Source organism: Hippoglossus stenolepis, chromosome 11, assembly GCF_022539355.2.
Source record: "Hippoglossus stenolepis isolate QCI-W04-F060 chromosome 11, HSTE1.2, whole genome shotgun sequence".
In the NCBI taxonomy this organism is placed as follows: Eukaryota; Metazoa; Chordata; class Actinopteri; order Pleuronectiformes; family Pleuronectidae; genus Hippoglossus; species Hippoglossus stenolepis.
Window position 1 is genome coordinate 3,990,974 of NC_061493.1, and position 18,138 is coordinate 4,009,111.

Below are 18,138 nucleotides of genomic sequence, written 5' to 3' on the forward strand. Positions count from 1 at the left end.
TGGCCTTTCCAACTGTCCAACAAGCATTTATGTTTTCTGAAGGAAAATACATTTCAATTTCCTATGTAAAGGCAGATCTCATTAATGTTTTGTCACAAAGGTCTGAATATACAGCACTGAAAAAAAGATTTAATTTATTAACCTTTTGTATTTTTCGATTTATTCATTTAATTTAGTCTTAAATTGGTTTTAATTGTTTTCAACTATTTGATTAATTATTTATGATTCTCTTTTATTTTCTCTTGTTTTTTTCTTTTCTTTTCTCTTGCTGATTCTTATGTCTGCCTGATCATATTGTCAAACATAGGTGAAGCACTTTGAGCTGCACTAACCTGCATGGAAGGTGTTATATAAATAAAGGTCGATTGATTGATTGATTGATTGATTGATTAATACCATTATGTTAGCTATTGCAATCACTTTCTGGCAAATACATTTTCAGTTTAATAAATAAATAAGTACTTTTCTGATAGTATTATTTAAAAGTGGATCCTGAACACATCATTCTGGATGGCATTCTTACCGTCGTGAAATCACAGGATGTAATCTATAATAGACATCAATATTCAGCAGGAAACAGCCTATATGACAAATAGGGGTGCCCCAGAGAGTTGAATTTGAGGCAATGATTTTGTAGAAGGAGAATTGGATTTTGAGCATTATATTTCTCACCCAGACATGAAACACAAAGTGATGTAATTTAACATAAATTTCCTACAAGGTTATTATTACCTCCAATATTAAGCCTGAACAAATGTCCATTATTCCATTTCGAAATGACCAAAAGAAAAAAAGACACTTTGAACTTTTCTTGAACAAATTCCAATTTTTCTTCTGTACCAGTGAACGTTTTTTTTTACATCCCAGTCAGACTGCATACAGGATCTACTAAAGGCTAATTCAACATACTTTTAGTGGCACCAAATCCTCAAGACGTAAACAAATAAAGGCTAATATAGAATGACACTACCTGGGGATTTAAACTAAAGGAGGACCAACAAGTATATGGGGAAGCAGTCGGTTTTTGCGGCTGTAATCTGTATTGTGGGGTGAGGTGAACAATTACATACGTGCTCAGGAGAAGATTAAATTCACTGACCAGGGCAGCGAGAAGTAAAACCGCCTCACCTTCCCTGGAGTAATACATTAAATCCCATCTGGATGGGGCTTTAGTCAATAAATGAGAGATTTAGGGAATATTACAAAGAGTTAAATACTTCAGAGAACAAGGTGCAACTAAATGAAATGAATGTTTTTCTGAATAAATTAAATTTGCCCTCCTCATATTGAGTAAAGGGATTTATCTTTGGGAGTCCCTTTGTCTCTATAGCAGAGCTTAGCGAATCATACAGACGATGATGGAGGCAACGGCTCCGGGATTCAGTGGCAAACCGCCAAACGTTTCATTTACTTTTAGGACATCCACTTTTGGATATATTCAATGTAGCAGCTCAAAAAAGGATGCTTTGGAAGGAAGGTAAATACAGCTTTGATTACTTAAAACGGGTCAGGACCCTTCCATTTGTGCTGATTATTGTGCTTCATCACTGGTGAATGCAGATAGTAAAATGTTTTCTGAAACCAATTTACCTAAATTGGTTCATCGTGATCCGAGAGGGTTTTATTTTGATAATGTTTGTTCTCTGTCACATACGCTAATTTATAATTTTGCACAGTTTCTATTATTATGTTTTGGTTTAAATTGGTAAACTGGAAGATTTGTGACAACCGTTTGTCTTCGAACCAGTGAGACAAGTATGTAGGAAAACAAAAAATATACATATAATTACCTTGTGCAATATTACTTCAACCTGCACCTTTTTGTGTGTTTATGACTCCAACTCTCGTAGTAAAATGCTGATATCGAAACTTTGTTCTCAAGGCCTAAAAAGGTTGAAATGCTCGACGGTAAACAGAAGAGTCAGGTCTGAATTCTATTTGAGGTATTTTCTTGTCTCAGGATGAGAGGATGCGGTAAGTAAGAAATAATTAAGAGAAGTTCTAAATTGTCCTTTAACAGAGCTGAGCCCAATTGGAAACATTACATAAACCAAAAGTTATACATGTTGAATTCCATGCATGCCCACTTCTTCATGGTTCTCTTCATTTCAGATGCTTTTTCCACCTTTCTCCACTGGTGTGCGATACCTCTGTGGCAGCATCGTCTCTCCTCTTAATATTATGCTGCTGCATCTGGCTCTCTGTATTTTGATGTCACTTTTACTGAAGCTTTTCCCATCGCTAAAAACCGCTAGAAGTGTGTGAGGTGGGCGGACAGGAGGACTTTCTACTCTTTAGAAAAGTTTGGAAAAGTCATCGGTGTGTCCTTTAGCTGCTGAGTCTGAATAACACCAACTGACAGCAGCGAGTCGAGGAAAGGTAAAGTGACAAGTAAACTAAACTGAACCAAATTAAGAAGTGAAACTCAGGAGACAAGAAATTGGGGGCAACAACTTCATGTCTGGTTGCATGTATTTATCCTGCAAGGATGGTACATATACATTAAGTATTAATAAATGTTCGATGCTCAAGTGGAAAGAATATAGATGTTAACAAACACCTATGCCTACTTGCATATTATTATCGATTGATTGGTTTTCAAAATTCTATTCTATTAGTTAGAAACCCAGACATTGGCCAATCTTTTCTGGATCTGACAGTTACTTGAGACAATTCATCTAAAAACAACTTAGCTCTCAGCATTTTATGCACATGATGTTTATTCTTTTCAAAACCAAAGGGAAAAGAGTGTGGCTGGGGTATGGCGTTTATCTAGTCTCAGAATTTGAGCATGTAAAAACCACGTCCCTGTTTATGACATGAGGGCACAGAACAGTATCCAAGAGCAACTGTGCTCCCCATTGCACAACTGCAGACCCACGAGAACGGGGCTGCTGCTCAACACTGCCTTCCAGTTGAACTTTGAGACTCTGGGTGCAGGAACAGAGGTTGATGCTTTCCAACTTTTGATTGCTCACTTTGAAAACTCCACTCCGGCTCTCTCCGCTCTCCTAACCTTCTTCCCCTTCATTATCTGGAGCAAATGTACACTTCATGCAGACATACAGAGTGGAGGTGCTCCTCCTCACGCTCAAATATTTTAGACTAAAGACACACGCAATGGTGGTCAGAATCTGTCATCAGGCTCATGTACTGACTTACATACACTTCTGCGACATTGTAGCAAGGTGAGCTGCTCTTTAACCAGATCCCATGACTAGATTTGACATGTGACCGGTGTACGAAATAGGGCCACAGGGTTCAGTAATAATGCTGGACCCATGTTAAGTGATATGGTATTGATGTGGTGCAAATCCCCAAAAGAATGTGCAGTGAATTAATAGGACAACTAAGTGCACACAGTGAACCTTGGGGGCCCTTGAAGGTACGAACCCAATTTGGAATGTTATCTTGGTTTGTAATGGTTCCTCTGTAGACTCATTATCATGAAACTAAAATCACATCACACAATTAAAAACTTTAAAAGATTTATCAAATTTCCACTGTTCTGGAAATTACTTCCCATATCAAAATAAGCAACTTTTGAATTCTACTAAAATACCTTTTCATATTATATGAAATTTGTCTTTATCTTACAAAGCTCCACTTAAAAGAAACAGCATGGTCTGTCAAACTGTCAGAGACTTGATGGTAGTATTTCCCTGAAGACATGCTGTTTAACAGACGAGCCGTTGTATTGGTACAAAGTCCACTTAGCAGAATATCACTGGACTGACTGAAAACAGATTAACTAAAGTGGAAAAAAAGATCTTGGTTCTTGTCGATTACTTATTTATCTGCTATTGTTGTGATGCATGCAGAGGACAAATTGTTTCAGGGCACCAGTCGCTCATTAGCCTCCCCCACAGACACAATTATCAACTCATTCAGGCTCAGCAGATAATGTATCACGGCTGAGATGCCGCATTCATATACCCAGCATACTTCAATGGTCAAGACAATTCTTGTGCATTATTTTTGCCCACATATTAAGGTTGTGTATTGCTGAGATAAAGCTGAAAACATGCATCGCTCTACGTCTCTCTTCTTTCTTTTTAAGACTGCAGCAAAGTTTGACTTGATGCACTTTTCATTTGCAGTCCCTGTAGCTACATGTTCTGCAGCAAACATTTCCTTTTTTTTTTTATTAGGCATTAAAATTCACTTTCATGTTCTCATAGTAATCAGACTTTTCTCTCATGGTAAAAGGAGGATGCACTGAGTAGAGGAGGCGTTTCTCGTGTAGAACTCAGTCAGGGAAACGTCTTCAAGCAAACAGGAGCTTTCAGCGTCTAACTGAAATGGTCCGAGAGCCGACCTCCTCTCTCCTCTGCGTTCTGCGTTTTCAGCGACGCCACTTTGAAAATAAGCCACCTTCTTTCCAAGTTTACACCTTGCGAAGGCTCATTTAAACCAAATTTGCTATTTAGGTTGAAGCAAGAAAGCAAGGCCCATCCACCCACACACCTGCTGTCCTCGCTCGAGAGCCAACAGATCTGTTCTGATGTGAATAATGTATCGCTTGGTTATGTTTTGCTTGCAGTCGTCAGGGGGAGTGTGTGTGTGTGTGTGTGTGGGTTGGGGGTTTTGCGGCCAGGCTGAAGAGATAATAGGATCTATTTTTTCTCTGTTTTCTGAGTGGATTTTTAACAAAAGTGCCATTTGCAATTAATGGTGAAAAGAGCCAGTTAACGCCTGTTGGTGAATCTTTGGGTAAATGACGATACACCACTTCAAGGGGAGTTGAGTGTTGGGTATGCAGGTAAATAAAAAGGACCTGTTTATGTGACATAAAATGGTGTTAAAGCATTTCTAGTGACTACGACAGAATATAAGGGCCATGTTGAAGAAAACAAATTACGAGATACCAGAATTAATTTGTAATATTATGAGAATAAAGTTGCAATCGAGAATTTATTTGTTCTATTACAATAATAAAGTCATATTACAAGAAAAATGATTAAATGCTTACTGGAGTTTCCCTCATTTTCATTGTGAAACTATTAAACTCCTTTGAATATCACACTTAACCAGTGATGACCTCACAGTTGCCCGCCACCAAACCATTTCCTTCTAGTTTGTGTGGTTCTCTCTTTAGAATTGACACAGTTTTGTGACACAATCCTTTAGAAGTCCCGATACTTGTGATAATGTGGTGCTGATGAGCAAAAGTATTTTGTTATTGGTGAGACCTATATGCTCCTAAAGTATAACTTAACAAGATGCTCAATATTCCTCATTTTGAAGCAGGCATCAAGATCATCTTCCCGATATCACCTCTGTGAAATGCAGGTTTATTATTAATTAATAAATTATGACTTTTTTTTCTGGTAATATTACGACATTATTCTCAAAGTCTCATCATTCTTTTCTTCAATGTGGCCCTAATACGCAATCGTATAAGACGGAGAAGCTTCTTTCTGTTATCCAACAGCTTCTTTTCTACGAAGGTGATGAGGATTTCCTGATTTTTTTAAGTCTAATGTGACGCACACACTGCTAGAGGGAAGCACACACCGCCTGTAACCCACCCCAGATGGAATCCAGTAGAGAAGGGTAAGAATGAAAGATTTGGTTCCCATTGAGACATTTGCCATGCTATGGAGCCTCTCACTGCTGTGGAGCTTTTAATCCAGCCTGCCGCTTTAAAAGGAATTGAAAAATGTCACGTCCTTGTGCGCTCTCTTCCGTCTCTCCCCCGGCTTTTGAGCAATGATGCACCTTGAAAATAATCTTTGAAAAGGATTGTTTGTGTGCATAAGTTGACAAAAAGCCGAGCTATTTGTCATAGTTGCAGCACAGAGGAAGATATCCCAGAGGGACAGTTTTAGAGGAGGGTTAATGTTTGCGCGTCGAGCTTGATGGGTGGTTGTTTGTGAATGTGCAGAACGGCAAACACAAGTCTTCAAACTGCAAACAAACAGAGTGTTTCCGTGCCGTGTATTCAAACAGACATTTTTCGGGGGGTGCTTGAAAGCAAAGAATACGCATCTATACACTGCGAGTAATCCCCGCCACTGGCTGTGTGCGTGTGTGCAGTACCTTGATGGCAGAGGTGGCGATCTGGAGGTGGTGCAGGCGCCTCAGGGTGCTCTCTCGATCTGTGAAGTAGGACGCCGCCAACTGATGCAGCAGCTCCAGGGACACCACTGAGCTGTTGCTGTTGCCTTCTGACTTCTTGTTCAGCTTCTGCTTGTCCAGGAAAATGGTCAAAGATTCCTCCCCTGTGGATCAATCAATAATTCTAGTCAGTCTTTCTTCCACTGAATCTCTCTATTTCTATTACAGTTTACATAACCGATTGTTTCTACAGAGAAAAATCACCAATCGCAGTAATTCCTATGTGAATTATGTTGAATAAAGTGTTTTTGCTTTTTTATGTGGTGGCAAAGGCAATTCCTTTTCTTTTTTTGCATAGCCAGACATGTCTCCACAGCACCGTGTGGTGTGGTTGCACCCATTAGGTTTTTTGTATTTCTTTAAACCAGTCACAATCGTCTTGCTTGGCCCAAAGCCCAGGATGCAGTGACGGTGCCCTTGCACAATAAAGCGTCGGAGGCGGGGGGTCTTGTTTGGTGGAACAGTGTCATTAAATTGGCTGATTTCCTGCTAAAGAAAAGGCCACAAAAACAGCAGAAGACGCATCGACTGTGTAATTGCAAGATCCATATCTCCATCCAAACTTCCCATAGTCGGTATGAGGGTAACTCGCTCTGAGGAGGTTGTTGTTGTTTCCTGTAGAAAAGTGCCAAAATAAAATGGGCACCCGTTGGCAGGCTTATATCCAGTGTGGATCAGTCTAGTCAAACTACTTTCATTATAATATTTCACCCTGACAGAAGAACAGGCTGATGTTATCCTCAGAAGAACTGAAAGTAGATTCTACTTTTTAATTTGACACTTCTTTGGTGGACTGTCACTTTCTCACTGGTTTGCTTGTCTGCCGTGCAGGAGATAATACACTTTCCTTTGCTTCACTCCCTTTCATCAGACAATAATAAAACCATTAACACTAAAGCCAATTAACCAAAAACAAACACACACAACAGACCACATTTTCTTCTTTAGGCAGCTCCCACAGATACTGCAACTGAGTCTAGAAAGTATTTTTCTTTTTAAATATCGAATGGAATCAAAACTTCTAACACATAGGCCTACACTGATTTATATGAACAGTGAGTAATACATTGTGGTCCCAGGAAGTGTTGCTGATCAGTGCCAGTCACTAGCTGTTAGCTAAATGGTTGGTGATATTTCAAAACCTTCTGAAAGGTCGGAGCTCTGTGTATTTGGTGGACGTTCTCTGAACTCCCTCCTCTGCAGTAGCGAACATGCAGTCTTCTCAAACACATGGGAAAAGTTCGACTTTTTTCCATAGGTGTAGGAAAAATATGCATTTTATTATTTAGCAACTAGCTTCCGCCGCAGGCTAAAAACACATCTCTTCCAACTACAACTTGGCTTAGAAGATGATGGGCTAATAATAATAATAAAAAAAAATAAGTTGCACTTATATAGATGGCACTTACATGTAACACTTTGTAGTTTGGCTTTTTTGAAGCTTACATACTTATATGATTATTGCTGTTCTGGGTTTGTACCCTCGTGGTTGAATGCACTTATTGGAAGGTGCTTTGGATAAAAGTGTCAACTCAATGATATGTAATGTAATATATTATAATGACAGTAAGGGCAAAGAGACCAAGGCTTTAAAGCCATTCATGGAATCACAGAGAAATTCAAAGAGCCACATGAGCAGGGATTTAATCCAGGATGTTTCCAGAATGGCCGTCTTATTACTATACAGTATTTTGCACAATATTTACCTTTTGAGTGTCCGGAATCAGAATGTACCTGTTATAGCCTGTGTTATATAGACAGTGGTGACACAGCGATCAAGGGTGTAATGTGACAGCTCCTCAGAAAAGCAAGTAAAACAAGCTAAAAGCTGATCAACAGAACCACCAGATAATTCTTCACATTTTTTTGGTGAGTATATTTTACTTTTGAAAGTCACAGTTTGTCATTTTAACCCTGCTAACACTTGCAAAAATAGCAGTTTGATGTAACCCAAGAGGAGCAAAAGAAAAAGACGAAGATGAAAACTGTAGAACAAAAGACAAAATTGAGCTCTGGGATGTGGGCATTTTCTCAACTACAGTCTAATCAGTATGCAGACTGGCTTAGCCCATTTACTTGAGGCTGTTAATTACATATAGAGTCTAAATATAAGTCTGCCAATGCATTAATCTCTGCTTTATCTCCCGCGCTGATACGCCAGTGCAGACACTCAGTGATAAGTGGCACAAACGCACGTGTCAGTGGATGTAAACACAAAATATCAGAGAGATTTAAGGGAGAGACTAGATTTGGGGTGAAACCAAATTGGTGGTGCTGTCAGTCACTGGTGGTCCAGTATCTGACAGCACTGCTAGGTGAAGGTCTCAAGGGAATTTCAGTATCTAAAGGTAGTCTTTTGTCCAATTTAAAGTCCATTATATCACTTGCAATAACCTATCCCCTTCTATTATATACATTCACAGTATATCAAAAGGTTTAACTGGGCTTGGTACCCTTGGCTTGTACATCTTCCTCCGACTCACTCCATTTTCTACACTTCTATAAATTTGTAAAGATAAGAACTCATGTACAGAGTCTGTGCTGCTGTGTGAGGACCCGGATCAGCAGTGGGTCAGGATCGCGACGCCGACGCTTTGAACGCAACACAAGCCGCACGCAATCGATACGGCTGGTAATTTCTGTTTTGTGAGTTACTTCTCTCCTCTGAGATCATGGGTAAAAAGAAATCCAATAAAGAGAGAGATGCATACTAAGAAATGGGTCAATTTGATCTCATCTCTGCTTTGTGAGTCTTTTGCCGCTGCACATAACGTTCATCAGAGGGAAAGATGATAGGAAAAAATTCTGAGGAAAACAACCTTGGTTGAATGCTTGAGGTGCAAGGTACGGTCTTTTTGCAATTGTTGCTTTTTTTCCTCATTGTAACTTGAAAGAAAAGAGCAGCAATAGATCCTGTGCCTCCACCAGCACTTCTCTAACATACGCTATAACTCCTCAGAGGCTCTATTTTCGGTGTGTCCCAACACCTCCTAACGTGAGAACAAAGGTGACACCTGCAGTCCTTCCTTACCTCCCAGGGTAGCAGAAACGAGGAAGTGGGTCCCATACTTCTTGATGAGGTTTTCGTGGATTTGCTGCAGGGTTGGTCGTCGCCCCAGTAGCCGGAGGTTGCGCAGGAACTCTGGCGCTAAGGGCAACGGAGCTTTGAGGAAATCTCTCTTCTCCGTGGCCAGGCTGTTCACCTTCCAGTGGCTGAACTCCCTGAAATGATGAACACATTCAAAGGTTCAACACTCTCATAAGACGGAGAGGTACACACACACACACACACACACACACACACACACACACACACACACACACACACACACACACACACACACACACACACACACACACACACACACACACACACACAACAGAGGCTGAGAAAGGTACCTCAGTACATTTTGAGAATAAAAAGGAGGTTAAAGGTACTACTAGAACATCACAGTCAAACTGAACTGACTTTTCTAAAAAGAAGACATTTCTGACACGTGACAGAGGAGGAGCCATACAGGTAGAGGACATCGATGAAGACGTCAGCTTGGTAAAATTAGATTCTAGTGTTCTACTGTTGATGTGCTGTTAACGAAATCATGATCTTCGTTACGGAATCATTACACACATATTTCTGTGTCGTTGTGTCTGAGCAGAGAATCTCCTGCTGTTGTTGATATGAGAAAAGCAAACTACGGCGTTGTGCGGACATTTTTCTCCGTCTAAAACAACACCCTCTGTCTTTGGAATCTCTAATTTAGATACAAATAAAAATAGATTAACTTCAGGACGAGCAAAACAGAAAGGATCCCTTCACATGGACAACATTTTGTTCAAACCATCTGCTTAGGTGGCTGGTTGCAAGTTCATTTTAAGACATGTTACCTCATCAAGACCAGAATGAATGAAATGTAAGACCTATGTCAAGCACGACTGATGTGAAGGAATATCGGCGCCCCAGCTTACAGTTGTCCATTATTGACTATAAGGTAAAGAAGCCTCGTAGAGAGTAATCCTCAATATGCCATTATCTCGTCATCTACAGACAGTAAGTGTCCAGAGTCTTTCCCACAGCAAAGCAGAGTGTACTTAGATCTTAAGTTCTGACCAACGTGTTTGTTGACTATCAGCTAGTGGATCCTGATCATGGATTATGAACATAACTGTACTTGTGTCCAACCTGGGAGAGGGATCCCCCACATGTGGCTCTCTCTGAGGTTATTACGTTTTTATTCCCCTGTTGATATGTTTTCATGGTATTCTTTCCTCACTCTTGTTGAGGGTTAAGGACAAAGGAGGCACACCTTTTGAAGCCTGATGAGAGAAACTGTGATTTGTTAATATGGGCTAAACAAATAAAACTGTATTGATTGATTGATTGATTGTTTTCTCTCCCAAATCTAACCAGGTGTCTCTCTACCAGCATTGAAAGCTGTTTGTTAGTTGCTTTTGCTTATTCCTATTTATCTTATTCACACCTCAGAAATTAATATAGTGCTAATTCATGTTTGCAAAATGTATCTCTGGTACAGTGGGACTAACCATTCAGCATTCAGCATGTTTGGGGATTGCCTTTGGATGCAGGTGAACGATTTAGTTTCAACACTTATGATCCTTAAATGGTTCATCACTATTTCATACAATCATCACAATTCTAAATAAGACTCAGGTTAAGGGCTTACAAAAGCTGCGTTGAACAGGCAAGACTCGCACTGGCAAGCCCACAGGGAACCATCACCTGACTCTGCAGTTCCCCTCAGATCTGCAGAGCATTTTAATGTCTTTAAGCTGATCGGTTTGGTTGACACCTCACAACTAAAATGCTTTGCGACAGAAGGCAGCTCTTTTTGTCAATTTCCGTGCTTACCCAAAGTAGCAAGAAATCAAACACAATCATAATGATTACTCACAAAATGAAGGGAGTGATTTTGAAATTGAATCAGATTGACACAGATTTGTGAATAGTGTTTTAGGCCATTTTATAATAAACAATTGAAATTCAGAAAAATATGACTTTTGCGTGATTGTTATTTATAATGAACCTTTAGTCATTCAGTATATTTGTTCAGAAATTCTGATTCCAACGAGGATTAGTATTGAAACATTATATTTCCTTAAAACTTACTAAAGAGGAGAAAGCCCATACATTTCTGCATCAAAGGCCTCCCCTACAACAGGTAAAAAATATATAAAAAGGTAATTATATTAAGCTTTTACAGGCTTAATATAGTTATATGCAATGAGTGTTTGGAGTCATCCTGTTGGAGGCTTCCTTCAGCTTTCAGGGTCATTGTTGGTTCTAACCCTCCATGTTGGCAAGCTGTCCACACACTGATGCAGATCAGCAGCCCCCATGAAGCTCCTCACTGCTTCACATTTGGGAGGATGCAGATAATGCAGTCATTTCAAAGGATTTGTTTTATTTTACGGCCCCGTTTTATCTAATGCATATGCTGAAAAAATAAAAAAACAAAACACATGAGAGTTAAATAACACAAGTGCTGTCTGTTCCATTTAACACTGACGAGTGAAAATGTCAACATAAACAGAATAATAAAAAATGCATCTATGTTGCTGAGAGGAAGGAATATATAGACTAATGTCAGACCCATCCTCTCAGGAACCCCTGTGACCTGGCCGGTCCGGGTCACAGTATCTAGGAGACTATGGGACTGGGTGACATTTAGATTCCTACATTTCCAAAACACCCCTGTTCTTTAGCTGTCCAGACAAATGCCAGGCAGTAGCAAAAACACTGTTTCTGCTCCGCTGGTCAACAGAAGAAAGTGACACAGTGGGAAACTACCAGCGCCTGATAATTATTTCACCACCTCACTCCTTCACACAGCAGCACCCAGAGGTGTGTGAAGATTATGCAAATGCCAGCAGAAAAGTACAGATCCGTCACATCTGCATAAATTAGGTGCAAAACAAGAGGCACTGACTATTAGCACATTATTTCCTCCAAACAAAATACCAGGAGTGTCCTTCTGTTTCCCCAAGAGTAATATCGCTCTCTCTCTCTCGCTCACACACACACATACACACATGCACAGAGGGAGGTGCATACACTGTATCACTGTCTCCGTTTCCTACTGGCTGCCTTTCTGAGGTCAATAGTTTACTATTACATACAACATCCTGGTGTAATTATGCCGTTGACAGCATTGTGCCTATACTGGAACACATACAATAGGCTACTTCCTTTAATAATACAAAATGAATATGCATAAGGTCACTCGGATGTCCATACGGCAGCGAGGGACTGTAATAGGACTTGAGTCGCTGTTATGCATATTAGTCCTCAATGGAGAGCTCAGATTTGTAACCATTTAGCACCATGACAAAGCTTCCCATAGAGGGATTGGACCCCCGAGCATATGGTCAAACCAGTGCATCATTAGATGCTTCCTCCTCACATAATGTACCAATTAATGTCTGCAGCCTGGCCACAGTCACAGTGCAATTAATACAAGATATCATTCACCCTGGCCACATTCTTCTTTCAGTAAAGTAGGGCAACTCAGGGGAGCGCAGAGTGAGGGTACAGTGCACAACTGCAGGCAAAAACTAAATAGAAGAGAGCCACTGTTGCTTTCTCACACCTATTTGTTTGCTCCTCCTCAGTGTGTAGCCTGGGTATGGCCAAGCTCAGGCTCCTGGGCTGCTTATGGCCCACAAGACGATGAGTAGAGTAACACGTCCTTTAGGATGGTCCCTTCTCGCTGCATGCGTGTCAGGTCACAGTGAGGGGGAACCAAACACATGCGCAGCTGTCACATGTCACAAGCAATGCAACGATTGCCAAGGAAAATAAAAAGTAGTGTAGAATGTTCCACTTTCCAGGAGAAATTAAATATCTATTTCGTGTATCATTATGGCCTGAAACATGGCGCTAAACTGGTGGATTTCGTCTCTTTGGATCCTGTTGGAGGCTTCCTTCAGTTGTCAGGGTCATTGTTGGTTCTCACCCTCCATGTTGGCAAGCTGTCCACACACTGATGCAGATCAGCAGCCCCCGTGAAGCTAACTCCTCACTGCTTCACATTTGGGAGGATGCAGATAATGCAGTCATTTCAAAGGGTTCATTTTATTTCATGGCCCCCGTTTTATCGAATGCATATGCTGAAAAAATGTGTGAGAGTTAAATAACACAAGTGCTGTCTGTTCCATTTAACACTGACGAGTGAAAATGTCAACATAAACAGTATTATCTTGCTTTATTTATATTACAGTATATATTTATACAGACAGTCTTTTGTTCTCCATGTGCTTTGATTACTATGTTGTTCTGTGCTTTGTTCCTGCAGTAAAAACACAAACAAACAATTCTCTACTTTATGCCGCACACAGGGCCTGTTCCAAGATGATTGCTGCAGACATATGCTTACCTGATTTGTTCAAACTGCCCTTACTTATGTTACCAAGGCTGGACACAATAAGAGGAAAACAAAAAGTACGATGATCTAAGGCAATCTGTTACAATCCAACGCGAACGAGTCAAGAACGCCTGTCCCTGTGAAGCTCCTCCTGCTCAGACTGGGCTTATGAGGAAAGGTTTGGCATTGTTGAGTTGGACTGTGTTAAAATTAAAAGTAATTACAACAATCTAATGTGCAGTATTCTGAATACAGTGTTAGTTTTAAAAGCAGGCATTAAAACACTTTCCTATAAAAATAATGTTTTAAGCAATGACTTGAGAACACTTAGCGTATTTCAATACAAACGTAATAGTGTGAATTTTAACAACAGTTAAGCTGTAATTAATTGAAAAAACATTTTATTTAAAGCAATGTGATAGTTTTAACACAAATTCATGACCATGTTGATCCTCTGTAACTGGTAAAAAAAAAATCAAGTGCAAAGCAAACCCTCATTCCCCCGCCTACTCCATTTGTTGTTGAGAGACTAAAGTGATAAAAGCACCATGTTTCATTATTAACTGTCCTACTTCTCTTACAGAACATGTAATGGTCTATAATCCCTTAATGGCAGGTCTGTGGCACTGCCTGAATTCTGCGTGTGCAGTGTTTTTGGTGTGTGCCGAAAATAAGTGCTCGGGACAAATACAGCTGTTGTGATTCCAGCGGTGGCTACATGACAAATATCCCAAACCAAAGGTCAATCTCATTTGAAGGCGGCAAAGTATAACAATTAGTCTTCAGCTATCACACGCATCAGCAGGCATTAGTTTCAGCTTCGTATTTAGACCAGCGAGTCACAGGACGGCAGCCAGTGGTTGCACACATTAACTGGGGCTGATTTAGACTGATGCGGGTTTGTTTGAGCTGCTCCACGGTGACTGAGCACAGGGAAGCAGAGCTGACGGCAACACGGTCAAGGAGGCAAAAAAAGAAGAGAGCGGTGCATCATTTACTTTTCTCCTTGCTCCGCTCTCTAAAAACGTTGAGTCTGTTGGCTGACTGTTCGGCTAATGATGATAGATGGTGTTAATTAAAAGATTTTAGCACAGCGCTGATTGCGCCCCAGCTCTCGTGCTTGGTTTCTCTCCGTTTTTTATTTCTTTTTTTGGAAGGGGGGGGAAAAAATGAATCAAGCTCTGCCCATGCACAAGCTTCCCTTGGATATTCCTCCTGGCAGCATGTTGGAAAATAACATCTGAATGTTATGAGGGATGAGACAGAGAGAACCACATGGTCACTTCCAGGAGAGGGAATCCTGTGAAACCAGCACCGTGTGTGTGTGTGTGTGTGTGTGTGTGCGTGCGCAATCATTGATATAGTTTTATTATATTATTATCATGTAATATTATTTGAACCTGAAGGTGAATGCTTATCCTACGAGGGTGGCAGAGGCCTGGAGCCAATCCCAGCTGACATCTGGCATAAAGCACAGGTCCCCAACATACAGTGATAAACACATTCACACTAACATTCATTCTGCATGACTACGGGGGGAAGCGAGAGTACCCGGAGTGAAGCCACAGAAACACGGGGAGAACATGCAAACTCAACACAATGATGACCCGATGGAAGAGCTGGGCAAAAAGTGGAACATGAATGTCAGCACCAAGTTACACGGGAATCCATCCAGCAGGGATTCAAACCAGCAATCTTCTTGCTGTGAGGCAACAGTGCTAACCATCAACCACAACACACTATAAAACATATTTCTAAATTGTTGAAAAGAATATTTCTATTAATACGGCTTTTGCTAAGGTTCATGGTGAGTTGAGTCGGTAAAAAAATTTGCTGCTGAATAGTCCAACAGATTCATTAGTTTTTAGCCATTGTATTTCAACCGCTATAAGACAATGTCTGTAAATTACTTGCTGTCTGATGATATCTTTTCTTCTTTCTGCACCACAATGAGTTTGACATTTGTGGTTTTAAATGAAATGTCTCTAAAACAACTGTAGGAATTGCGAGGAAATTTGGTACATGATCCCCTTTTCGTCCAGCACCTTCATTGTGTCCAAATGTCCATGTGTCAAATACTCTGCTTTTTGACTGAAATACAAAAAAAATGAATGAGTGTTCCCATGAGCCACAGCTGTACATTCTCATCACACGCTAACATGCAGAAGATGAACATGGCATGCCGTAAGCATGTTGAGAATCGGCATGAGCATGATAGTATAAAAATCTGTTTCACAAAGCGCGCATGACTGTATCCCATTGTCTAGTTTTCATTTTTGTGCTCTTGCAAAACATCCATATTTAAAATGTCTTACTATTTCAGATGACAGCGTGGGTAATAGCGTGAAGTGCAGTATTAATTCAGGCCTTCAGAAGCACTGGAAAATGTTGAAGCAGACCTTGATGTCTAATATCCTTATCGGGATGCTCCCAGTGCTGCAGCTGTCTGTTCATTCAAACACCCGGAAACATCTCCATCATCACTTCTCCTTGAGTTATCCAACACATGGATTCATTTACTCTTCCTGGTTGTAGTTACTGTACAACCAGGCCTCTCTGTGTCGTTGGCTGATTTCCACAGCCAACAGAGGTTTCCTTTTCTGTATCTTGTTTTTCAGCTTCTTCAGTTTCCACCTCAGCCTGTGTCGTAGGTGTGGATTCCCAACCTGTTATCACTCCCTGCTCTTTAAATGCCGACGCTTTATCAAACCTTGTTTTTTTTGTCTGAACAACATGGAACCCTTCGGCTTCTATAGTGGTGTGTATATTGACACACAGGATTTTCAGCTGACCTTGATGTTACCCCAGCGATATAAGAGAGAGCACTCCGGCTGTGGGTTAACGCCAATGTAAACCCACCCGCTGTAATATTGAACGTTTTTAGATCTGACATCCTGATTGGAGAGTTTAGGCATGGCACTGATTTTCTGCCCACATAAGGCATTGAACGAGAGGAGCATTTTTTTCTCTATTGGAAATTCAATCAGACGATCAATCAAACTTGATTTTTTGCTTCACAGAATAAAAAGTATACAAGTAGAATAACAGAACAGATGAAATACAAACAACACCCCCCCCTCCACCCACATCCATGCACAGAGCCAAACAACAATAAATGTAACTATCATGAATCTCTAATTTGCATGAAGGGAAACACCGTAGGCGGGTAGATACAAAGATAAAGAAAAGAGCAAGATAAAATACTAAAAGTAGGATATTAAAAAATAATCCAGAACATAAAAATAGAATGAAATGATATACGGGCAAAGCAGTATAAGATGACAAAATAAACCAAACCAAATCAAATGAAAGTCGGATAAAAGAGGCCGATCTTGAGTTTGCTTTAAAAATATCAACATCCTCTGCCCCCCTCAGGTCTTCAGGGCGGCTGTTCCAGAGACATGGACCACAGTAATGAAAAGATGCCTCACTGTGGGTTTGTGCTCTGACTTTGGATGAAATTAAAAGGCCACTAGCAGAAGACCTGAGGCTTCTGGAGGGTTCACGGGGGGAAACCAAGCCTGATGAACAGAAAAGGACCCAGACCATTAAGAGCTTTATAAACCAATAAAAGGATTTTAAAATCAATTCTGAGGCAGACAGGCGGCCAGTGCAGGGACTTGGTGTAATTCCACATTTTTTAATGATATCCTTATCATTCCTTCACAGAAAAACAAAGGAGATACAACGAGTTTCCACGATGGCCATCAGCTTAAACAGTTTCTACTTGGTCATGAAAAATGGAATTGTTTTTCTTGGAAAACACTACCTTGGCATCGGAAGTGATGAAGACCAGTTCATAAATAGCCAGACAGATTTAAATGATTTTTTCAGCTCTGTTACGATTAATCTTCTTTTAGTTCATCTGCTATCATACATGTGGATGGGAAGGCTGAAGCAGCCTGAAATAAAATCCTTGTGGAGGCCGTATTGGGTTTGACAAAGCATCTGTATTTCACAATCTGGGTGAGAATAGGTTTGGATTCAACAGTCAAGACTGGTGCCAACTGCAGTGACGATGATAACGATTATTCTTATTTTTATTTTGATTGTTTCATAGAACAATTGAGAAAACAATTGCGATCGAGTCCTGCCATCTTTATGTTTTCAGGTGGGCAGAAAAATAAGTTCCAAAGTAAAAGTCAGAGAGAAGGTGAGAGAAAGGCTAAGAAGAGAAAATTGCAAGTTCAGTTTGCTGTATGCACTTCTGCATTTTGCGCCACAGCACACCACAAACCCATTTGTTCCACATTTTGAGCGATGATGAGAGGTTTGTGGTGTGAAAGTGAGCAGAACTGTAACTTTATAATGAGCAGTTTCACCTGACTCAGGTGTAGTCTCACCCAAAGTGACCCACATACAACTGCTGGAGCCGGTGGCTGGTGGAGGGCAAAACTCTCACAGTTTCCTCCATGAAAGTTGAGCTTCACTGCTCACAACAAATTGTCCATGCAAATGAGCCTTGATCCATGAGAGAGAGGGGTGATATTTTCTCACAATTTTATTCAAAATGTGATTTATTATATTCAGGTAAACCTGCTTGTTGTTGGAAAGAAGAGGGAAGAAGGCAAAACAAGTTGACAAGGACACAAAAAAAGCTTAACACTGACACAAATGTTTTTGTTTAAACCACAATAAT

The 18,138-nt window shown here is 40.4% G+C and overlaps 1 protein-coding gene across 1 annotated transcript in view; it reads right to left on the minus strand.

Annotated features, from left to right (window-relative positions):
• The window catches only part of brinp2 (bone morphogenetic protein/retinoic acid inducible neural-specific 2), a 222,190-nt gene that overhangs the window by 85,719 nt on the left and 118,333 nt on the right, over positions 1 to 18,138 (minus strand). The window contains exons 3-4 of the mRNA XM_035170797.2: positions 9,152 to 9,342; positions 6,043 to 6,224 (exon numbers count right to left, since the gene is read on the minus strand). Of these exons, the coding sequence (XP_035026688.1) occupies positions 6,043 to 6,224; positions 9,152 to 9,342 (373 nt within the window). The remainder of the gene's footprint in view (positions 1 to 6,042; positions 6,225 to 9,151; positions 9,343 to 18,138) is intronic.